The sequence below is a fragment of the Tachypleus tridentatus genome, unplaced genomic scaffold (genome assembly GCF_004210375.1).
Source record: "Tachypleus tridentatus isolate NWPU-2018 unplaced genomic scaffold, ASM421037v1 Hic_cluster_2, whole genome shotgun sequence".
Classification (NCBI taxonomy): domain Eukaryota; kingdom Metazoa; phylum Arthropoda; class Merostomata; order Xiphosura; family Limulidae; genus Tachypleus; species Tachypleus tridentatus.
The window spans coordinates 13,525,201-13,551,349 of NW_027467782.1; the positions used below are offsets into that span (position 1 = coordinate 13,525,201).

The 26,149-nt window shown below is 34.1% G+C and overlaps 1 protein-coding gene across 4 annotated transcripts in view; it reads left to right on the forward strand.

The window, feature by feature from the left end:
- The window catches only part of LOC143242162 (sodium- and chloride-dependent GABA transporter 1-like), a 532,318-nt gene that overhangs the window by 21,644 nt on the left and 484,525 nt on the right, over positions 1 to 26,149 (forward strand). For all 4 annotated transcript variants that reach the window (XM_076485478.1, XM_076485479.1, XM_076485481.1 and 1 more), the window contains one exon: positions 11,262 to 11,343. In XM_076485478.1, coding sequence (XP_076341593.1) covers positions 11,262 to 11,343 — 82 coding nt within the window. The remainder of the gene's footprint in view (positions 1 to 11,261; positions 11,344 to 26,149) is intronic.

A 26,149-nucleotide genomic window follows, 5' to 3' on the forward strand; every position in this document is an offset into this window, starting at 1 on the left:
AGCATGCCAGGTGGTTAAAACACTTGACTCGTAATCTGAGGGTCATGGGTTTGAATCCACGTCACACCAAACATGCTCGCCCTTTCAGCCATGGGGCATTATAAGTAACAGTCAATCTCACTATTTGTTGATAAAAGAGTAGTCTAAGAATTGGCAGTGGGTGGTGATGACTAGTTGCCTTTCCTCTAGTCTTATACTGCAAAATTAGGGATGGGTAGCACAAATAGCCCTTATGTAGCTTTGTGTGAAATTCAAAACAAACCTTTAAGGCCGTATATTCCCTTAATAAACCATGCTGATTTTCTTCAACAAAATTGTAAACTCTATTAAATGACTTTGCAAGTAATCTCTTATCAAATTTGAAACAAATGTTCCTACTACTGATATAAGAATAATAGGTCTTTAATTACAAGGACAGTATTCACTTCTTTTGAAAAGAGGAGTAATATTAGCTAACTTCTAATCTTTTGACACCTGCCTACTTTATGAGGAGTTAGAAAATAAAATAGTTCCACATGGTTTGCATAACCAATCCTTAAGCTCCTTCAACACCCTTAGGCAAATATTATTTGGCTCAGGTGATTTATTCTTTAAACTTCTCAATTTGTTGTGTTTTATTTTTCACAACCTCAGAATTAATGTGATCATCTTGTTCATTTTTGTTTTCATCTAAAAGTTGTTCAGGACAAGGAACACTGCTTAAATCTTCATCAATGAAATTTAAAGAAAAATAGAATCCAGGAACATAGCCATCCCATAACCATCGTTATCTTTCTGGTATTAGCCCTATTCTTATTTTGACATTTTGTTTATCTTTAATGTATTTAAAGAAATCTATGCTATTAATTTTCAAGTTTTCACCCAACCTTTCTTTCCATAGTTTTTTTATTAACTTTCCATTTGACAACAACTCTCTTGATCTTTTTTTAATTCTCTGAATCTCCCATTGTTCCATTAAATTTAAGTTTCTTATTTTATCTTTTATAAAATTTACAAGTCATTCTGATTTGTTGATTTTAGCTCCATTTTTTTATGAGAACATTCATATATTGAATATTTAATAATTTTTTTAATTATTAAATTAGCATCTCCAATTAATTTATTTTTCCCTATTCATAGCAGACAACTTTTGTCTAATCCCTTCAGAGTGTTTGAGAGAGCAGTTGATGCCCAATAGTGTGTAAGGCTTTGAAGGGTCAAGTGGTCTGTTTTGTTTGTACATTATGTACTTAAACATACTGGATTTTATGTCATGAAGGGACCTTTAACACCAAAAATAGCAATGTGCATCAGAACTGCCATTCCTGTTACTACTGAAAACTAAGATTAATAGGCACAAACAAATATTTTCATTTCTCAACCAGATATTATTTTGCAGAATAATAGTATTAATTTGAATTTAAATAGTCATTCTGGTAGTACAGGAATCATGATGTACAAGACATCTGTGAAAGTTGAGCTGCTTTACTAGTCCAGTCAACAAATAGCTAGAGATTAGCAGTACTTAAGTTATAAGGGGAATTTCTCTTGTAAGCTAAAAGAATAAATGTGAAAATGTGTGATGATGAGAAACCCACTTGAAATAAAAATGTATCTCAGGATGGCTGGTATGGGTATTAACACTTTAAAATAAAGTACAGAACGGCATTTTGTTAACCTAAAGATGACCTAGGAAAATTGAAACATTGTTCTGTACTTTATTTTAATTACAGTTTTAATATCCATATCAGCTGTCTTGAGAATACTGTTTTCTGTGTTTACTATTAATTTTTGTGTTGTGTAATAATTTCCAGTAACACTTTGTTTTACAGTTTATTGTAAATGTTTGATAGTCATCAGTTTCCAATAACAGTTTTGTATGATAATAACTAATTTTCCATTAGTATGTTTTCCTGGTGTAATATATTAAAATTTATCAGTCATAAGCACAATCTAAGTCATGCAGCCATTTTATAGAATAGGAATGGAAAAACAGTTGATTAATTCAGCAACCTACTGCTATGTAACATTTCTTTTGTGCTACACTTGGGCAAAATTCATGGTATGGTAAATATAAAAACAACAACTTGCAGATGTTTATGTACCTAAACAATCAAGGCACACCATTTTCCAATTTATTTGAAATTGTCAGTTCTGAGAGAAATTTATGTTTGGACTGTCTAGCTTTTGAGTTAGCTCAGTCATTGAAATAATTTATTGTTTGCGTTTTTATCTGAAATAAGAAATGAAACAAGAATAATGAGGAGTCTGTAACATCATATGTTGAGAAACCTTTGTTACCATTATACTATAGATCAGATTCCATTTTCGAAGGTAATTTTCCATATAAACCTTAATAAAAGATTCTCTTTCTCTTTGTTTTCTTATGTCAACTTAATCAGAAATTTTTCTGATCTTTTAAAACCTCTTTCTCTTGTAGCTGAAATTTAAATAATGTGTATTTGAAGTATCAGGAATGTCTACAATATCCACAATGTTGAAAAACTTTCACTTCCTATTAATGTTCTCTATTAATCTTTAATAGCTTTTAAACTTTACGTCTACATGTAATGTATATGCAAAATACTAGACAATTAAACATCTAGGTAAAACACCCCCTTGTTCCAAATAAAAGTTAAAATCTCTGTTTTTTGTTATTAATTTACTCAAAAGATAAACATTTTAAAATTTATTTATAAAACTATTCATTGTGCACAGTGCTAAAACGTTGTTAATAGTGATTAGCTACCTTTTGAAATATCACATTGAGGTATTTGTAAATGTATAGTATTAAGGCATTTATATATGTAGAATAGATTTCAGTTCTGCGTGCGTTATAAAAGTTAAATTCTTGTGTTTGTAAATCAGTCATTCACAAAATACAAAAATGAACTGATTTTTCGTTGAAAAGTTATTCCATTATGAAAGATATAGTTTAATTTTGAGACATTTTCGTGTTTGTATTTACAAAAAAAAGTTTGAATATAATGTCGTTTCATAAATTGATATCCTGTAATAAACTGTTATTTTGTGTAACGAATAGTGAATTGAAAGTATTTAATATACTAGTTTTGAAATGTGTGTTTATCGGATAAAAAGGTTATTGCACGTGACCGTGGAAGTGTCCCACATGGTCGATGTTTGAAAATATTCCATGACGTCATTTAGGAATTGCGAATTTTCCGTGAGCTGTACTATGTTGTGAGGTAGAAATAATTTAAATATATTGTAGATAGTGAAAATATATTTAAAAAGCCCTGAAACAAAGTAAAGCAATGTACAATATAGCAATAGAAAAATATCACGAGTGGGTAAATGCTGAAATTACATATGCATTGCGTATACAGTTAATTTTCACTTGGGAGCAAAGAACTTTATTTAATCTATAGTACCCTGTGATGAAAGCATGCATGCGACTTTATGATAGGCACTACATGATGTATCCACGTGTCGACAGTACATATATTTATTTATTCAGACTTAATTTTTTTGCTGAGCATACTGTTGTATTGTATCGTGGCTATATATTTTTTCATGGAAATATTTAGGTAGTAAATAATTATCTTAAGACGTAAGGTCATTAAAATGTCTTAGTTGAAGTCGTTCGTTTATTCATTGTGTATATATACTGTTATGCGTGTTCAAAATACTTTATTAATTTGGTGAAATGCCACGCGTTATCATTATTTCATGTTAATGTTTTGGTATAGTAGACGTAAAAAAACAGCATCGTTAATAAAGTATACATACTAAGTATAGATAACTAAGAAACTCGCGAAGTCTGACTTACTACAATCTTAAAATCACCCTAAAACACACACGTCTAACAGTTTAATCTGTCGCAATGTCACTCGTTTTTGGTTATATTTAACGTTCCAGGTATCTCATGACTGACTTGTGAAACTCAGTCAAAATCGGTTTAATAGTAATATTTTATAGAAAAACATAACGTACACAATGATACGTTTTGTTCAGTTTTGTGTAAAGCTGCCCAAGGGCTATCTATGCTAGCCGCCCCTAATTTAGCAGTGATAAGACTAGAGGGAAAGTAGCTAGTCCGCACAACACCCCAAAAGCTCTTGGCCTACTTTTTTTTTTTTTTTTTTAATTTTCGACTCGCATGTTAAGAATTAAGAGCGCTAACCACCTGACCATGCCAGATCGTATACAACGGTATGAACAACATGCAAATTGTACAACAGTATGAACAACACACCAAAATAATGAATGGAAAAGCTGAGGTTGTCCTAGTTATTAGCGTGCGCGAACTATTTGTTAGGATTCCTGGTTTACAATCCAATTCTAACGAACATATTCCACATTCTATGATAATGGAGAATACTATCTGACGATCATACAAGAGTCCGATATTTGGCGTTGACGCACAAGTACTAAACGTCCATAACTTGGAGAATTTTGTCCATACTGTGATGATGAATGTTCGTTATTTAAGCATTGACCTTTAAGTCCATCAATTACGAAGGATAAAGACACATGATTTCACGTGTCCACCAATGAGAGTAGTGACCTCGGATAACCTTTCCCTTCTCGTCTTTTGTGTTCTGTGCCCAAGAAATCTGAGAACTCGAGAGATGTACTTGGATATCACAGTTGAAGGAGCACAGAGTGACCTTACAGTTGTAAATCTGAACGCATTATAAATTTAAAATGCAGTGCTCACTTCAGTATAGTAGAGCCTGCTTAACAATATTAGAAGAAAGACTATCGAAAGTGCCCATCACATGGTGCATCTTGAGTTGAATATAAACAAAGAATATATATATAATTTATGTAATTTAAAAGAAGATCATGTCTCTTGACCGTCAATCTGTACGAGTTCGATGTGACAGAAGGTGCACGTGCAACAGGGCTTGTCACACACAGCATGTCTCCCTTCTCTCTCCCTAATCATAAGTGTTAATCACCACATTTCACTTGTGTTAAATAGTTTACGGTTGATTAAAGATCGACTTGTGTAAATAACAAAACACATCGATAAACACGTAAAAATAATTGATATATTGATCAACATCGTATAAATATCATATGACGTATTGATAAACGCTATTGTATGAAAATACGTAAAGTATTAATAAATACTTGTATGAGTAGTAAAAATAAATAAACAATTTTAAAAGAAATTAGGAACCATTGGGTATTTTGGATGGCATTATGATCCATATAGTTAAATGAAGCAGTCTAAATCACGATACCATCCAAAGTATAGACTGAAAATCGTTTTAAAATATATCCAAGTCGTATCACTTTACTTATTACTGTACTTTTATTATGACACTTAATTTGTTTTGAATAGTTTTACAGAAATTTTAACAATAACCAATGATACCTATTTTCCGTTAAAGTTTTAATTTTTCCCTATATATTTCAGTTTTTATGTCTATGCAATGAACACGATACATATAAACTTTCAGAATAGCCATATCCACGATAGCTATAACTTTTACAATAATTAAAAATCACAATCAGAACTACATAAAATTTAATACTTACTTTGATCAGTAGATAAGTGTATAAAACTGTCACAGTAGGGATTGAGGTTTATAAATTTTGATTATTATTTCCTTACTTTTGTAGCACGATCTCTACTGAATCTTAATATATATATATTTATAATATTCTTGCTTGCTTTCTTTTCATGTTCCAGGTGGGTTAAGGCGTTCGACTCGTATTCCGAGAGACGCGTGTTCGAATCCCTGTTGCGCTAAACATGCTCCCCCTTTCCCCCATGGGGGCGTTATAATGTGATGATCAATCCCACTATTCGTTGCTAAAAGAGTAGCTCAAGAGTTAGCGATGGGTGGTGATGACGAGCTGCCTTCCCTTTAATCTTACACTGCTAAATTAGGGACGGCTAGCACAGATAGCCCTCATGTAGCTTTGCGCAAATTAAAAAAAAAAAATCTTTTTTATGTTATTCTTATATAAAGTATATACTTTACCTATAGAAATTGTATTTATCCACCAGTTTGTAGCACCATCTGTTGGTTTAAATCGGGTTGAAAAGATATTTATGTATGTCTATGATATGTTTACTATTAATAAAAACTCTGTATATATTTATAGGTATATTAAAAGTAGATACCCACAGACCAGTCAAGTAAGCTAGATAAATCTTGTAACAATAGTCCAATCCCTCTGCCCCCAGTGGCTCAGCGGTATGTCTGCGGATTTAAACGCTAAAAACCGGACTTCGATACCCGTGGTAGGCAGAGCACAGGTAGCCCATTGTGTAGCTTTGTGCTTAATTCAAAACAAGAACAAAAACAACCAAGCCCTGTAGGGGCGAGTTTCGTTGACATGATCGGGTAGGAAGTAGACGAAACATTGATGTACCGTAAACCTTAGCGACCTTTTTATCTTATTATTAGTATATATATATGACAGGTTTTCACTTAGGAATTCAATAGGATGGTTTTTCGGCGCATGAATTATTTGAAAACCTTGTCAGTCCCTTCTATTACTGTACTTAATAATAAATAAATGTACTGCAAAACTCTTAAAAAATAAATATTGTTAAACACTTTCATGAATCATCTTACTATAACGGTAGTAGCGCGTATATCAGTATCTATGTATATAACCAAAACTCATGCGCTATATATTGAACCACACCACAAACAAAAATTCATACATTTGAAACTTTGGGTATTCAGAACTTAGACAATTAGAAAAATAACTGTAGTATGTGTAACAACCATTTCTGTATAATATAACACAGTTTTAAATAAAAAGTACTCGCTTTACTATGAAAACAGGAATGGAATGGACAGGTGGTTAAGGCACTAGACTCATAATCTGAAGGTTACGGGTTCGGATCCCCGTCACACCAACCGTGCTTGCTATTTCAGCCGTGAGGTCGTTATAACGTTACCGTCAATCTCACTATTCGTTGGTAAAAGAGTAGTCCAAGAGTTGGCGGTGGGTAGTGATGGCTACTGCCTTCCCTTTAGTCTTACACTGCTAAATTAGGGATAATTAACGCACATAGCTCTCGTGTAGTTTTGCTCTAAATTAAAAAATAAACGCAACTTTTCTCGGACTGCACGTGAATATTTGACTATATGTTTATTGATACAATTTTAAATGTAGTACTGAGACTTCATAGTTCGTATAAAATATCTTTCACTAAACGGTATCACTTTTCATATATAAGAGCATTACAGTTTATATTAGTAAAATATATAAAAATATTAAGTTTTGTACATTGAATCTTTTTAATGAAGTTACGTATCACTAAAGAAACAATCCGAAAACGACTCTTCCCTTGTATAACTTTTTGCTTTTATGTTAAGTGGTCTTTGGTTTGAATTGCCTCGAAGTGCGGCGCTGCATATTGTATTAAAAAGAAATATATATATTTGGTAACATATTTTCTTCCCTTTATATATATATTTTGCATAAGTATCATGGTAGCTAAGGTTTATCTAAGCAGTCTCGCGTTATAAAGCACGTGATGGTATTTTACTTTAACGTGTTGTTGTAAAACAAGTTTTTCTTAGAATTTGTTTGTTTGTGTTTTGAATTTCGCGCAAAGCTACACAAGGTTATCTACGCTAGCCGTCCCTAATTTAGCAGTGTAAGACTACAGGCAAAGCAGCTGGTCATCACAACACAAACCACCGCCAATTTTGACCCTCACATTATAACGCCCCACGTCTGAAAGGACGATCATATTTGGTGTAACGGGATTCAAACCTCGACCCTCGGATTACGGGTCGAGTGCCTTACTCACCTGGCCATGTCGGGTCAGTTTTCTTAGAAGGCTGTATTGTTGCAAAGTTGTTAAGAGATCGAAAAATTACAATAGCCTAAGCAGCTGCCACGTAAAAGCTGGTTTGCTGTATAATATCTATATAAATGTAATAGTACTGTGCTATATGTCCATATACTTACTTCGCAGGGTGTTGATGGATCTTCAAAATTAATATGGAGGCTTATTAGGTCCATACGGAGGAATAAGTTTTCAGTTTTGCGGTTTTTACCACTACTTCGTCCTCTGTAGATGGATCTTTACCAATTTTGGTAAAAGGGTTCCTTGGGTCTATGGGAAGATATTTATAAACTTCCAGTTTTGCGGTTTTTGTAAGGCTTTTTTTGCGTTTTTTACCACTACCTCGCCCCCTGTTTACGAATATTTACTAAGTCTGGCAAGAAGGCTTGTTAGGTTCATACAGAAATACAATGTAATATGCAGTATCACCTTTATGTTTTGCAGTTTTTATGGGCGTTTTGCAGTTTTTACAATCGCATTTTAGGAAAACAACTTTGCATGTTGCAATATAACTTTTCATTTATCATGAATTTACATAATTTCTACCCAGAAAAGGGGTACTTTAGCGAGGCTAATAATAAATTAAGCACAATGTCATAATATTGGTCACACACCTAAACCATTTTGGACTACTATATAATGAATTATACAGACCTCAAGTTTTATATAACTCGAGCTTTGTGTATAAGGAGTGGTTTAGTTTTAATTTTCTGAATGCTCAGAGAGATATTTCAATATTGTATTTACTTAGTGACAAAGGAAAAGACTACCACCAAATCACCACAGTTTAACTTCTATAATAAATAGTAGGCTTATCACAAAATAACGTTGAATTTCATATGTAGACGCCTTTTCGACACCCGCAGAAGCGAAGGAAACTTATTTGAAACGATTTTAATTCAGCTCTTAAAAAGTTACAAATTTAATTCTTTATATGTGGAGTCAAAAGGGGTTTGGCGTTTTCGGTACTGGATCCAAGGATTTACATGATAATTAGCACAAGTATTAGGGAGGAAAAAACTATTACTAAATGTAAGAGCTATGTAGGGCTGCCTGGTGAACTTGAAAAATGTGATCAAAGAAGATAGGGTGAGAATGGACTCATCACTTGATCCGCTTAGTATTTATATTGCAGACTCGGCAGTCTTGGCTTTACATGGAAAATAAAATCCTTATATTACTGGCTTCTCCGTTTCACCTATCGAAAGCTTAGTGTTTTAATTTTTGTCATCATTATACTTTCCCTATAGTTAATTTAAGAACACTATTTCTATTTTTTAATACAGTAACATTTCCAATTTCCAAGTCTTGATTCTGTTTCTTTTATAGTGAGGTCGTCAGTAATATAGGAATTTTATCCTCCATGCTAAGTAGAGACAGCCTTATTATTTAGCAATACAGTATACCCTCACCTGTTCGCGGCCCCGCATATTCGCGGGTTAGGCTCTTAACCCTATCGCATCGTATGCCGTTATACCGGGCTAGCGTCGTAACGTCATAAAAACGAATGCTCGGTAAACCGGGTTTTTGTAGGTCATAGAGACTAAAAGCGCTTTTCGAGGGTATGTCTGTATTTACTCTCTCAAGCAGTTTTATCGATTGACGTCTTTATCGAACAATTATTACTGAACTGTACTGTATTATTATTACCTGAACTGTGCGTACTGTATTTATCTGTCTAAGTTTGCCTTTAAATTTGTTCCACTTTCTGTCAATTCTAATACATGTGTTGTACGCATAGAAAATGACTTTACGGTACAGTAATACAGTATGGGTAACTATACTATGCGGTGTTACTGTCCTCCTGTACTTACGTTTCTTTTTGATTAAAATATTGTTGCAGTACAAAATTAAAATGTGTTTACATTATCATTACTACATTAGTGAAATACATGACTGCATGCAGTATTACTACATTATTACTGTATTAATGAGTAAGAGTGTCTTTAGAAAGTGTCTGGGAAGCATTTAGTACCGTATATAATCTCATACATAGAAGTTTTAAAACTGCATCCAATATTCGCGGTTTTTTCGCTATTCGCGGGGGGTAAAGAACGTAACCCCCACGAATAGCGAGGGAATACTGTAAATGTTTTTCCTAACACGTGTTTACTTTTTATAAGATGGCATACATTGGTTACTTGCATTCTTAAGCTTTATAAATTTTGCATAGAATAATACTAAAACAGCCAGTTAAAGATCGTGAAAACTATTTTTCTCTATCGGATGATGATTAAATTATAGTTTCTTTTAGAAGTAGTTAAGCGCTAGACCTTATAAAGAAAGATGATAATGCTACGAAAACAAGAAATCTCATTTATGGCTGTTCGTTGGTTTCCAACTCTGGGATGATGTGGATAGCTGAAAAGCGACATGTACACCGAAGATAGAGCCACTGTATCAGTGATTTCCAACCTTTTTTATACCCCCACCCCTAAAAAATTTTAATATGTTGTCGCACCTCTCACAGTAATTATTTATTTAAGAATGAAGGTGAAGATGGCCAAAACAAATGTTATCTCTCAACCCCTGGAACGCTATCTCACACCCCTGGTTGGGAACCACTGCTCTATACCATGTGGCTCTTCGTGCTTAACTTCTGATGACCTATAGAGAAATAATCTAGATTTCTTGTATTGCTTTAATACGGGCTTTATCTCCATTTCTACATAGTGTTAGTACACTTAGACGCTTAAGGGACTGCGCAAATTGAGTCCCCCTCCCCAGTGACAGAGGTGTGTCTGCAGACCCATATCGCTTCAAACCGGATTTCGGTACCCGTGGTGGGCAAAGTAGAGATAGTCAATTGTGAAGCTTTGTGCTTTTTTCGAGACAAACAAACAAATTATCTGCGTTTAGGTTTTCGTTGGGTTTGTATAGAGGGATCTCTGGTCGTACTGCATGTATTTGCTTGCAGATTGAGTGTACTGTAACTGATAGTGCCAAGGAAGGAATACAGAGTTTTCTGTTGAATTATCTCGTATTTTCTATGAATAATGGTTGCTGCACTTAATTATATTTGAGCCCGTTTTTGGGTAGGAGCAAATAACACTTGGCCTGTAGTACAGATCAGGAGTTTTTAAACTGGTCAATGAAACTCTCTCGAAGTCCATCTTAGTTATATGACGAGTTCCTCTTGTCAGTGGGTAATAACTTATATAAAACTTCTTGTTTATTGTTTGTAAATCCTTTATCAACTTCCACTAGACGTAGTGAATATAAATTTGTTTAATATGGTTTGTCTGTTATGCTGGTTTCCACAGATTAGTTTCAAATTTGATTTTATTTGAACAGTGGGTTGAATTTACTGTTACCCTTTTCAAACAGTTTGGGAATTTCGGTTGTAACTTCAGTTCTTTGAAAAATAATTGAGATATTAAATCCCATCTTCGTTATACATGTTTTGAAAGTTAAAATAGAGATTATAATATGTTTTTTTCGAACTTGTGGAATTCGTTTTGCAAACTTCTCCTTTTTGTTTTTTTTTAAGGCCAGTTTACGTAGTGTGGCGTCATCTAGCGAGGAAGATACTAAATTTATTGACAACGTCGAAGATACCTCGGCCACTGAAGGTTAGTTTTGTTTTTTCACGTACGTATTTTAAAGTTATGAATAAAATACCAAAATAACGCTGTGGCTAAGTTTTATAATATAATTTAAATAGCAAGTTCTATAATTGAGTATTTACTCTAATGCTTTAATTCAACTGTTTGAACTTTTGCTTTATATGTTAGTTACTTATACCGTGTGAAGACTTGAAGCCTTTAGTTAAAGAGAATAAAGTATTAAAAACATATAGTTTCTATACTGTTTTATTTAAAAATCGATATTTTAATTTATAGTAATCATAATATAGCTTTTCTACTAATTGATAAAAGATGGCGCCATAGAGTATTAAGCGTGTGTTTTTCTTTGTACTATTGTCAGCATTTTAATCTGAAGTAAGTGTGCATCTTAATTTGTTTTCGTTTGTATTCTGAGCATTTTAAATAAAATAGTTTCATGTGTTCTTTCACTGCAATGCAGACTGAGGAAAAAAGAAATGAAGCATACCACGTAATTAATATATTTGATTTATAATCATATTTATAAATACCTCAAAACTCGTTCCTTAGAACGCTCAATTATTATTTGATTATATATTATTATATAATGGTTTATGATTAGATTTTAAACTACCTTATTTTTTACTAGTTGAATTAACATTTTATGGGATCTGTATGTACAATAATCAAGAAATAAATAATGGCTGATGTATATATAACATGTTAGGTAAGGGGTTTCAATTTAGACGTTTGCTGATGTATTATTAGGAAAGGGGTTGTTTCAGTTTAGACACTTAATTGAAGCTTCCCTAGTTTTGAATAAAAGTAAGCTATTTCCAAGACTGATCAGCTATTTTAAAATTTAAAGAAGTTTATAAGAAGTGAAATAATTCAATATTTTAAATACTTTTAATAATATTGTTCTTGTAACTTTAAACAAACATCTGTTTGTATATAGTGTTGTTATTTTATTTGTATTTGCTTTAATGGAGAAAATGTTTTTAAGACCTTTTGAAATAACATGCATCTTTTTAATTTTATCTTCAGAACTGACTCTGTAAAATTTATTAAGATGAAGTTGATATTTTAAAATTAATCTGTACAAAAAATATAGCATAACCTGTCTTTCTAAACACATTCAATTAATCAAACAAAAAAACCTGAATTTTCATGTGCCTTTTCTCAAATTTCAATTGTTCATCTACATTTTTAGAATGTTTAAAGATTAACAATACTTCTGCACCTTTAATCTTATGATATAAATAACAAAGTAATTCTTAGGCATTCCATGTGTGATATTATATTTGTTAAATAATAAAGTGCACCTCATATAGATCAATAAACCTGACATAGCGCTGTAACTACATGGAAATTAACTTTGTTCAAATTGCATTGAAATGAAAGTTCTTGTAGGTTATCTGTTGAATTAAAAGTCGTGATTTATTTTATTACTTACTTAATTAAACATCAAAGGAGTAAGACTAGATAATAAACCTCTGTGAAAGAACTCTACTGCAGGAGTTTTCTTTCAGAATATTTCCTTGAGATGGGGTTGACTAATGCATTGTGGGTAATTTGAGGGCTAAAGGTGAAGTATATGTTTAAATATTGTCTTGTAAACCCCTAAGTTAAGTAGTACAGTTTTAAAGGTATATACCTTTCTCAAACCAAATATTATTGTTTAGAAATAAAAAGCAACATATATTTGCCAATATATATATATATATATATATATAAAATGTAGGTGGAAAGTTGAGTTTAGGGGAAAGTATTCCCCCAACACTTCAGGAAGAAATAAAATCCTGGTATTATATTACTCCTGATGGTTTATTTAATTTCATAATGAACAATTATGATTATTTGATAGTGTTTTATCCATGTAAAAATGAAGTAAAAGAAATATGAACAAAGTTTTGACAAGAATTTTCACCTCTTTTCAACATTCAAATGATATTAAAACCACCCATCTTGTGAATAATTTGACTGATTATATATGAACATTTAGTTCATAGGTTGTAAGTTACTTGTTTACTCAGAATAAATTTTTGCTAAATAAAGAGTTTCTTATGCAAAACATAAAGATCTTTATTAGTTTCTTTAAAAGTTCTGTGCAAAACTTTTAAAAGATATTTTATGCTATGACTTGTAATGTTTTGAAGTATTTCAACTGTTTTATTAGGATAATTATGATTGTGAAAAAGGTTTTTTTTACTTCAAGTAGAAAATGTTTAAGGTAATTTAACCACTATATGTTAATAGCCTTTAGAATTGAATGTAAAACTCTTAACAAAAAGCACAAATTCTTAGTTTGTTTTCTGTTTTTGAGAAATATTGAAATGTAGCTGTGAGGAATGCCTACAAGGTTTCTCTGAGTTCTATATTTTAAAACATCCATTCATGTGTTAAGAAAACCAAGTAAAACCAACTGTTTTGAGGATGTTTTTGTGATCGTCACTTAGAGGACTCTTCATTACATATACTTTCCTGTCTTTGTTGACATTATTTCTTCAGCCTTGTGTTGGGTTCTGCTTTAGAACATGTATGAATTGTGTACTGTGTTTTCTTTTATAACGTGTGAATTCTGTATTGGTATATTCTTTAGAACACCAGTTGTTAAAACAAATTCTCTCTGGGTATGTTTTACTAAGCAAATATTTTCTATGCATTTGAGAAGTGTGTGCTGCTTAGTAGGTGATGCAAATATATGATGTGATAAGAAATGCATTAGTAATTGTCATGCTGTATTTGTGGTTATATTAATTATTCACACACAGTCTTATGTGTATTCATTACTAATCTACTCGCTTTTTGTGTACCACACAAATGTTTTCCAGAACAAAGCTGTTTCTCTTGTACAGTCATTGTGTGTCTTCTTGATACTTAGCATCTGTGTTCTAAAGTTGTATATCCATCCAAATGATGACAGTTACAATACAGATCAAGATGATATTTTGCCTTCTATTTTATCATTCTGTAGTAATGTGAACCAGTATCATCAATGTAAAAACCAAGTTCAGGAATCACTTTGAAGTGGTATGCTGTTTATATGTGAAAATGGTTCACAATCATTTATGACAAGTGAGCTCTTCTGCTATAAGTCTTCCAAACAGTATATTCTGTATATTGAGCTCATTTTTTTTTAGTTTTTTCTTGTTTTTCTTGCTGAATGTTTTCATTATAGCGTAATGTATGTATTATAAAACCCTCTCCTTGAGAATACTGTGAGGTATAATAACTTTTCAGGATGAAATCTAAATTATGAGTAACAAAATTAGCGAATAACTTTATTAAATAATTTCATTCTCATTTATGGCTGTATTCAAACTTACGTATATTATACACCTGCTGTTACATTAGAAACCGGTGTTTCAAGCGCTACTTTTGGTAACACGAACATTGGTGGATTTTAATTCCGTATAATGTTTCTTACTTTTAAATCTGTTTAGTTTGACGCTTGTACATCGACTTTTCTTGTATGACTTACTTGTATCACACGAAAGCGCTACTGAAAATAAACGTGGCGTTTAAAGCTGCATTATTTTGTACACACTTTCAAGATTTCTGGGAATCAGCATATACGTTTTTAGTCGTATTTTCTTGCATTTCTATGTAAATAAAGCGGATGCAAACAATAAACACACAACCCATTCTTAAAGAACTTTATCACAACACTGTTCTGTTTTGTTACTCTTAACCTTGTAAGGTTTTCGTTATTCGACGTATCTTATAACAAAATATCTTCTGTTTTCCAAAATATGAGTATTATTAATTCATACAGTAGTCCTATTCTCTTATATTATCACAAAAAAATAAAAAACAACTCGTACATCAGCAGTTTGTGTCCCAGCATGGCCATGAGGGTTAAGGCATTCGACTCGTAATGCTAGGGTCGCAGGTTCGAATCCCCGTCGCACCAAATATGCTCGCCCTTTCAGCCTTTGGGGCGTTATAATGTGACGGTCAATCCCACTATTCGTTGGTAAAAGAGTAGCCCAAGTGTTGGCGGTGGGTGGTGATGACTAACTGCCTTCCCTGTAATCTTACACTGCTAAATTAGGGACAGCAAGCGCAGATAGTCTTTTTGTAGCTTTGCGCGAAAGTAAAAAAAAACAACAACAAAAAACAAACATCAGGAGTTTGTATAATAATCCTGCGTTTACATTGTTAAAAAGAAATCTCGTATGGCGGCATCTCCTACAATAGTCCTGTTTTCTTGTGTTGTTACAAAAACCTATCGCATGAGATAGACTCCTGAACACAGTTATGACTTATTGTAAGTTAGAGCTTTTACAGTAAAGAAGAGTAAATAAAAAATCATCCTCAAGCACACAGGTGATCGGAACGTCGTGACTGTTTTAAAACACAATATTCTTCCTAAGTGTAAAAGTTGTAACTTCTGATAAAATCATGACGTATCTTGTACGTGCACAAATATTTAATGTTTATAGTTGGAAAAATATGAGCGTGAAGTTATGTACATAACGCTGTTTTCTGCAGGCAACACATCTGCAGATGTTTACTGTTATTTTAATGTAAATTATGTAGTAAGTATGGGTACTGTATTCGTTTAGTCAGTGACAGCAGTGCTTAATGTTGCCTGTTTTAAAGCTTAGAGGCCACTCAGTACTGCTAAAGGTATTGTGAACATTTCGTAAAATGAATTATACGCTGTAATTTCTTTAACAGTGGATGTATACTTGTCATTCCTTCAATAGCGGAAGTTTCTCCTTATTGCTATAGTGAGTGATTACTAGCGCTTCAAATATTAGCAGTACTATCTGGTTGTGGATTTGGTCGGTTCACGTCAAAACGTTTTGGTACACATTGTTAACGTGACAGTAACCAAGATAGCAATAATGGCTCGGAGGAAACCTCATCTCATCTGTTATGGGAGAACGAACTGAATAAAATGGGTCACGTGTGCATCTCCCGATCCAGGACAAACACACAGAACATCTGAAGTGTTTTGACGTGCGCGAGTTAATTACACAGCATGGCTGGGAAAACCGACATGTGGCTGTTTGCAGTGGGCAAGCTGAAACTATTGTCCAGTCCCTGACTCTTGTCAGTTCGCGTGCGAGGACGCCAGCAATATTGCTTGTGGCAGAGAATTAATGATAAAAATCAGCGAGTGTACTGACATGCACTGAGTTGTCGGTGGATTCGAGGGTTCGGGTTGTTCTGCCTTCGAGTGTCAGATCCTCACCCCCACATTCTTTCATCAACTCGCCTGCCTCATTGATTGTGGCTCGACGGCATTTATCATCACGCTAGTATAAGACAAACCATTGCTACAGTCTGCTAGCATTCACGGGCGTGTTGCTTTTAATTCTACACGCAAAGCTAGTACTAATAGCGACCTTCCAGTTCTTAACTCGGGTGTGGCTTTCTTGTTGAGCGAGGGTTTGTTTTGGTGAATGTTAAGAGCACCGCAAGTAAATGGCCCAGCTGGGGCTAGTGTTACCAATGGATGACGAATAACATCTAGCGTTCTGTGATTGACTTTGGTAAAGTTTACCACTGTGATATGTAAATAACACTCACGTTGAGCTGGAAAGGGTTTGTGTGGTGTATATCAGCCATAAATACATTAGTATTTTCTACTTAGAAATATTTCCGTTACCTTGAGTTTCGAATCAGTTTCATTGTACAAGAAAACTTTATTTTCTTTTTGCTACTGTTGGAATGTGGGTTGTCCACAATTAGAACGACTTAAATATTTGTACCTGAGAGATTTATAAAAAGAGTTTTGTGATAAAACGTGTGTCCACATGATGTCCCTCAATTTGAACTCTAGCTTCTTTAGTCGAATGGTTCTTTTCATCCTCTCGTGTTCTCCGACTACGCTAGTTTTACAGATAATAATTGATGTGGTCTTGTGTTAGATATAAGATATGGAAAGCCATGTGGTGAAAGATTCGACTGGGTGAAGGAACAGCTTGGTTCACAGCTGTGAAACGTGTACCTAAAGAAAGTTAATTGTGAGTTTCATGTGTCGAATTATTGTAATTTGTCATCATTGTTTCCCTTACAATTTAATTTAGGCGTAAAACACGCAGTAACTATAGTATTTGTAGATCGTGAGTTTGGTTTTAAATTAACACGTATTCGGGGTATAAATTGACACGAAAAGTGCGTCCCGTACTTTTCTGTCTTGGCTTATAGATCACTTGTTGTTTTACAAAGAAAGAGACATGTGTTTATCAGTATTTATACAAATTAAAAATTGAGAGAAATAAATAAAACGTGTAAAAATGGAGCTTTCCTCTTTCCACATGTTAGTTTCATCACTGAGCACGTTTAAACTTTCAATTTAAATTGTACAATTGTTTGAGCTTGTTTTGAAAAGTCTAATCGAACATATTCGTCATTGAGGGCTTCGCAGTTCTATCTGATTGTGGTGATACAGGGATGAGGGCTTCGTAGTTCTATGTGATTGTGGTGATACAGGAATGAGGACTTCGTAGTTCTATCTGATTGTGGTGATACTTACAGGAACTTTAGCCATAACACACTAACTGTAGCCAAAGTTTATAGTGTATAAACATTTTGGTTTGCTTCACAACGCAACTCTGAATATTGCGTAGTGAAGGAAGCTCTTTGAAGCTTTAGCTGCGAACCTTAAGTCTAAAACACCAGCTACCGTGAAATTGATGTATGCAGATCTTGAGTGTTTATTGGTTATTCGTTGCTTTCCCAGTATGTTGAATAGCTTATGTGTAGAAATAACCGAAAAATTGCATGTTTTATCTTACAAGTTGGGTCTTCTGACAGATAATCTCAAAGTTCGTTTGGCTGGAATACTTAAATCTGTTCATGGAATGTTTTTTGTAGCATATATATATCTATATATATACACATGTCAATATGAAAGCCTTCGATAAGAAATTGGTTGTTACATATAATAGAAACTGATGAGCCAGATTTAAGACTAATCTCTTGGTAAATAGAGCTACAAGTAAACCTAATCTTCGAATTAATGTGGTTGAAATTACAGGACGGCTCTTCTAATAGACAGTACTTGCAGTGTACAGTATATTATCTGATAACCAGTGCTGTCAGAGTTGTAATTTGGTGTTTCTTATAATCAAGTACTCGTGTGGACCTTGTACTACTGTACATAGCATGTTCAGCCATATGTTACATAATGTTTGTAGAGGTTTCATAATACTATTGGAAAACAATCAACGGCCAATAGTTGTTAATTTGTAAACCACAAACTTTTTTTAAAAATATATTAACAACATCTACATCAGGCTGTGAATACATGATTGAAGGCTGTTAATTAATTTTTTTGGTTAATTCGCATCACATGAATACATTTCATTTAAATATTTTTGAACAAATAAGTTACGTCGTATTATCCGAATGTTTTTTACAAGACGATGTTTGTTTTTTTTCTCTATCGTCTTCACTGAATTAATTCCATACCAGTTAACATATATTATTGGAACATCATTTAAAGACATTTTCAAACAGTTTTTGTTCAAAGTTAATAAGTTTTGTTATTCTAGAAATTCTGATTTGTTTGGGTTTTAGTTTCAGTCATAGGCCTACATCAGGTATCAGTTAATTGAACTAAACTAGTGATTGTTAAAAATTTTAATTTGCGAGGTTCTTTTAGCAGTAAAGTTTATTCACTCTAAAGAAAGTTGTATGAAAACATCATCAGAAAATATTAGTCTACAGTTAGTCAAATAATATTGTTTAATCATTTATCGTAGGACTTTTTTTCTTCTGCTATTTCTAACTGTTCGATTGATGACAGCATTGTGTTTATTCTGAAAATAGAAAATACATACGTGTGGTTCATTGTGCGTAAACTTTATTTTTTTTACAACGAAACGCTAAAACGTTACGTATTGTTGTACATCATCAAATGTGGTGAGTTAGTAATTCATTACGAACCTGTTATCATTGGACATGAACGTCACTGGAAGTACTTAACCTTTGCTAATGTCATGTAAACAACGTGTGTCTGAATCAGTGCTGAAAGCAAGCTTCTCATCTGATATGTGACGTCAGTACTAGTGAACGTACGCAACATTTTATATAAGTTTTGAAACGAATTTTATGGTCTTCAGTGTATATGAGGCAATAATGAACGTCGATCTGAAAAGGTTATTGGTTGTATTGATTAATTTCGTATAAACTTGTATAAAATAACTCGGATTTGGCTTTTGATTTGCTATCGTTCCTGTAGTTTTGTTAAATCACATTTGGGTTACTCTTTGAACATTCCGTCACCAAACATGTTCATCCTTTCAGCCGTCTACCGTTGTAACGTGACAGTCAGTCCCATTATTCGTTCATGAAAGAGTAGCTCAAGAGCTGCAGTGAGCAGTATTGAACCACTGCCTTCTTTCTGGTCTGTTATTTCAAAGTTAAGGACGGTTAGCGCAGATAGCCCTCTAGTATTTAGCTTTGGGTAAAATTCAGTAAACCAATTATATGAATACTGATTTCATAAGTTGTAAGAGTCACAAATATTTTATTATTTTCTACAAGAGCAAGTAAATAACCTTTCACCCCTTGATCGGCACATGTGGAAAGTAGTTTTTTAAAACTCCATACTCACTTCATCTTGGATACCAACGCCTCTGTTGTTCGCATACGTATGTGCCTGTTTATGTGGTAAGTTTCTCTCAAGTCCCGTATATGTGTGTACACTACTGTAAGTTTTTATATACTGCCTTGTGAATTATATGTAAATTAGCTTACGATAATTAGTCGATTATTGTGTCAGTTTTTGTTCATATCGTTTTTCTATCTGCACTATCTAATCACACTGAATATTGTAAGTAACAGAAGATATTAACCTTTGTTTAATGAGATGTGGTTTAGTGCATATATGTTTACCGTTTAACATCCGTCACTTATCTAGCTTTTAATTCTTAACTTTTGAGTCGGTATGTTTTAATGAGCTCACGTGTGTGTGTTTTTATTGTAAAACATAACTCTTCAGTAAAATAGATAGGTGTTGTAATCAAAACATTCTTTTGTAGTAACCGGGTTTCTGTACATTTGTTGATAGTTATAATATACGAGCAACAGAAGGAATGATCGTATAAAAATTCAGTATTTTTATTGTTTTATTTTTCAAGAAATTTTAGTATATCAGCATAGATATGTAGGTGGTGTAACCGTCTGTGGTTAGTAACGAGGTAGTTTCGTGTGTCTGTTCTTTTTTTCACATCAAAACTTTAGAAGGTATACAGACAACATCCCCTCGCAACATTCCTGTCCATAAAGTTTCATTATCATTATTATTATTTACTATAAACAAGGAATACAAAAATCTGAAGCTGGTTTATGCTTTATTATGAATTTTGAACAAGGATAAGCTTATGTAAGATAAGTTATAAAAGTGGTTATTTCTATGTAACAATGTTCAAATTCCTTTTCTTGGCGGACAGCAAATACTGACTGAAATATTTATCAGCCTTGATACTTCTGATACTGTGATTCACAAAATATAGGTAGGTATGTTGGGGTTTTATTATAGCTTGTAGATCAAAACGGGGACCATTGATTTTTCTTTCTGTGCTCATTATGTTCCTGTGTTTATTATGCTCAACTGATTCTATTTCTGGCTGTAGCATCATCGTTTCTCAGAACATCACATCCATGGCAAATAACTTCTTAAAATCTTTATTTTATTTTTTGCATTTCTTGATGTTATTGAGGTGCTTGATTACCTTACAATAGATTATAGAGCAAGACAATCAATACATGAAGTATCATGTTGTTTTTTTTACGAGAGAGCGTTTAGAAAAAGAAACACTCCGCACGAGGGGTGTTCTAGACTTTAAGGTTTTTGTTATATGCGTGCTGTACTAGTAGATGCACCATGGACGCTTTCATGAATAAATTTTGATAGTCACTTGAAATACACTAGTTTGAGTATTCTTATGATGTTGGGTAATACACTGTGAACGAGAACAGATTTTAATACACCAAACTAAGATATATTTCCCGGTATTGCTGTGGTGTTTCGTAAAAACAGTGTAGACGTTCTCATCAATAGGTTTTGCTACACAAAGTCAAACAATTTCATTTACGATCTAGTGATTAGAGTAACCGCACTATGAATCCATGTACATATGGTTCGCGAACTGTCGCCCATAAAAGTGCTCCGCTCTTTGAAGCCATTGGTTTTCTCCAAGATTCCATGATTAACAGTAAAATTCCTCTATTCGATCAGACAGGAGTAGCCCAAATGTTGGATGTGGGTAAAGTTGTTTGATGGCTGTGTGCTGTTAGCCCTGATAGAAACTCGGTAACATTTCAACTATTGGTAAACATCCATTAAAGGCGGTTTCATTGTTTAGTCTGCTTGTGGTTCACACACACAATAAAACCAGCTACTTTAACTTCAACATACTCTGGTCTGTTCGCCCTTTTACTTTCTCAATTTTCCAACATATATGAGAATAGCAGTACTTTAATTTAAAATGCACACTACTAGATTGTCTGGTGCAGATTGTATTAACTTTATGCGAGTCTTGTGGTTAAGTGTCACATTCATTACACATTGCCGACAGATTTACTGGTTTCAAAGGCAAAGTGACTGTAAATATTGATTTGTATATTCAACCATTATATTTCCCGTGTGCGAAAAACGCAAAGAGCGCGTATGTATTCGTTAATGCCTGCGCTACAGCTAGCCTAGTCTTTTGTAACTTTTGAAAGGATCATTTGTGTGTTGGTGCTGTTTGTTTGTGATACATCAAGTATGAAGTGTTAAGTGGTGGTTAGCCAAAAGAGATAAAACCTTAAAAGTAATGTCGGCTGTGTAACGGTATTGTGTATATTAAATCAGTTAACAAACACACGATCTAAGTTAATACTCGTGGAACAAGTTGGTCAACCTTAGCAAATGTTTGTTACCCATTTTTAACACAGATTTGAACAAAGTTAATATTTGGAGAAGCCAACTCAGAATTGAACAAGGCTAATACAGAATTCGAAGTTGAAACATTTGGACAACGCTAACAAAGTATTCAAAGGTTCAGGACATTTAGACAACACTATTAAACCTTTGAACAGTGTTATACGATGTTAAAAGATATGTCGATCCATTCTGACTCTCCTTCTCATACGTATTCTCAGTGTTAACATCAATATTGAATTAACCGTTGTAAAGGCGTCGCTTAGAGTATGTTGAAACAAGATGAGCGTTTCTCTTACAATGAATGAAAAATATTACTTGATCCATATATGATGCACGTGTAGGGTTACACGTGAGTTACATTCTGAACTCCGTTCAGGTGTAAAAGATTTACTACGTGATGTTCTTCGGTAATACTTTTAGGTATTTTATATACGTGTGTAAACGCACGTACACGTGTGTGTGAGTGTAGTAAGTGGCTGGTTGTATGCAACAAAGGAATATGACAAGTCGCGTGCCATGTTTGAGCAGTAAACCAGTTGTGTCGTCACGTGAGAATAAAGTAAACATCTTAACGATACATGTATCTTGTGCAGCAAATTTATTTCTTCTCTTTCTGGTCTGTAATCTCACTTGGGATATATCCCATATTCACCTCTGTATTAATGAACAAGTAGTTTCACTTTCATAATATATTTTGTACTTTTAAATCCTGTAGTAGGTGGATAATATTTGTGTGTTTGGACACACAACTAACTATCAACAATAATCTATTAACTCGCATCTTGCCCGGCATGGCCATGTGGTTAAGGCCCTTGACTCGTAGTCTTAGGGTCGCGTGTTCAAATCCCCGCCAGGTCAAACATGCTCGCCCTTTCAGCCGTGGGCACGGTATAATATATTACGACCGATCCCACTATTCATTGTTAAGAATAGCTCAGGAGTTGGCGGCAGGTGGTGATAACTAGTTGCCTTCCCTCTGGTCTTACATTGCTGAGTCAGGAACGGCTAGAGCAGGTTGTCCTCATGTAGCTTTGCGCGAAATTCTAAAATAAACAAACCACCTTATCATCGGTGTTTATAACGAAAGAGAAAATATGTAGTGAATGGTGGTTAGTTATGCAATTGAAACTTAATTATTCTGCGAGATCCACTCTTTATAATTTTACAAGATTCTGCGTTATGTATTAAGCTGGGCCCGCCATGGCCAAGCGTGTTAAGACGTGCGACTCGTAATCTGAAGGTCGCGGGTTCGCATCCCCGTCGCGTCAAACATGTTCGCCCTTTTAGCCGTGGGCTAAAAGATAGCTCCCAGATAGCTCTCGAGTAGCTTTGTGCGAAATTCAAAACACAAAACAAACAAACAATGTATTAAGCCCTCTAGTGACTCTGCAATAAGCTTGAGGGTTTCCAGATGGAGTGTTAGATACTATAAAAGATCATTCTCTTGCAAAACAAAAATACACAAATCATAAATTAATTACACCCAAACACAGACGTTTTCTATTATACTTTATTTTAGCCGTGATGAAGCATTTTGCTTGAATGACATATATAAATGTGTAACGCGAATGTGTTATGTGTTGACTTTTTACACAACAAAGACATTTTTAACAGCGTCGGACGTAAAAAAAGTTCCTTCCAGTGTCACAGTGCTATGTCTGCGGACCTATACTGCTAGAAACTGGGTTTCGATTCTCGTGGAGGGAAGAGCATAGATAGCTCTTTGTTCACATTAACAAAACAAATATAAAAAGATACATAAATTAGGGAACAAACTTGGGTATGAGATAGCTACAGAATATAGTCCAAATAGTTGTAGGTATACACACAAAAACAAGACTTAATCTCTGTTCGTAAGCCTGACGCGTGAAAAAAAAAATAACTATACATATATTATAACTAATATAAAACTGAAGTGTGTCACCAAGCACCGAGACCGGAAAGTAAACTTTCTTGAAGATACTTCAGGCCCTATAACGCTCACATAGCTGTAGGTACACCGTAAAGAAACGTAATAACGTGGTAGCTAAGTTATCGAGCACAGTTATGAATATCCGAGAGAAAGAGAGAGAGAGAGAGAAAAAAAAAGTATTAAACCCATTATCAGTTCAATCTCAACAAATGCGTAGAACATTTCCGCCAGAGAATTGCGTCATTTCCTTTTGATCCATCGTTATTTTTTATTTCATGATTTGTTAATGTAAAAAATGCGGCGACATTTTGTTTTGAAACCTTAATATTTACTATTTAAGTAGAAAAATTACATATCGTTACTAAACTAAACTACCGTGGCAGGGGTTCAGTTTAGAGAGAGAGAAATCAGAAGAGTTCTCTCCCCAACTGGGGTGTTCAGGAACTTTGTAGTTCCTCTTCGTCCCCTTTCGTGGATTGTTATTAAGATTAAGTGGTGTTTTTTTTTATTATTATTTTAATAAATTAATTATCGTTATTATTCTTGACTTTTTGGGTGGAGAATGTCTCACTAAATGTTCTTTTGGGTGGAGGCAAAGGCAGCAGAGGAAAGAAAGGCCGGGACCTGTCCCGAAAGGAAAAAGTTGGGCAGATGTGAACATGAATGTAATTCATTCAAATTCAGATCAAATCAAACGGCCCGATTCTGGGTCTGGCAAAAAGGTTGCCTAGGCTGGGATCTAGAAATCCAATGCCTGAAGAATTTGATGTGGGGGGAAACGGGAGTGCCCCGAGAAAACCCACTTTCACACGACAGGCGCCGAAAGTTTTGCCTGTCGTGTGCCCTGTACCTGAAAAAAAGGAATTCATGTTAATAACATAGATTTTATTTAATTAGATTCTTTGTTGAGTGGATTGTGATTCTTGAAATATGTTGTAAGGTGATATGTATTTTGTTGGTGCACTTGATAATTTGTGTAGTGATGCCGTTAGTTTGTTTCTATTTTCTGCTTTTAGATAATATTTCAGAGAAAGTTCTGTTATTCTATCTCTTATAGTTGGTAAATTACTAATTTGGTGTAGATAATTTGTTGGTGTAAAAGATGGTAAACTGAATGCGGATTTTAATATTTTGTTTTGTTGCACTTGGATTTTTTGGAGTGTGTTGTTTGACATGTTGTATGTTACTTGACATCCGTACTCTATTAGTGGACGGATGTAAGCCTTGTATATTTGTATAATGGTGTTCGGTGCGCATTTCGATTGTTTACCAGTTATAGTCTTTAGATATGAAATCCTTTTTCTGATTGATGAGTGTATATTGTTTATGTGTTTTTTCCATGTTAGTTTTGTGTCGAAAGTGACGCCAAGGAATGTGATGTTTTTGCTCATGTTAATGGTTGTGTTTTCAAGTGATAGTTTTATTTTTTCTAGATTTTTTTCTTTGCTTCTTTAGTTTTCTGTAGAAGGTGATTGCTTGTGTTTTTGTCGGATTTAACACGACCCTCCACTTGTTGCTCCATGTTGAGACGTTGTTTAGTGATTCTTGTACGCGAGACATGGCCATTACTGGGTTTCTGGATGTGCTCCAGATTGCGATGTCGTCTGCGTATTGTGAATTGTGTGTGTATGTTAGATTTGGAAAAGGTATGTCACTGACGAAAATTATGTATAGAAGTGGAGAGAGGACTGATCCTTGCGGCACTCCTGCCGTTATATTAAATAATTTGAGGGTTTCAAGGTCGCCGTCAAGCAGAGCAGACGTGCAAGTCAAGAGCTGCGAGACAAATACATGCCTCCACAACAAGCGTCTGGAAAAGCTGTGAAGAAGGCCGGAAAGGCCCAGAAAGCCGTACGAGCTGGAGACAAGAAAAAGCGAAAGAAGAGGAGGAAGGAGAGCTTCAGTATTTACATTTACAAGGTTCTCAAGCAGGTCCATCCCGATACTGGAATCTCCAGCAAAGCTATGTCTATCATGAATAGCTTCGTGAACGACATTTTCGAGAGAATTGCTGCCGAAGCTTCTCG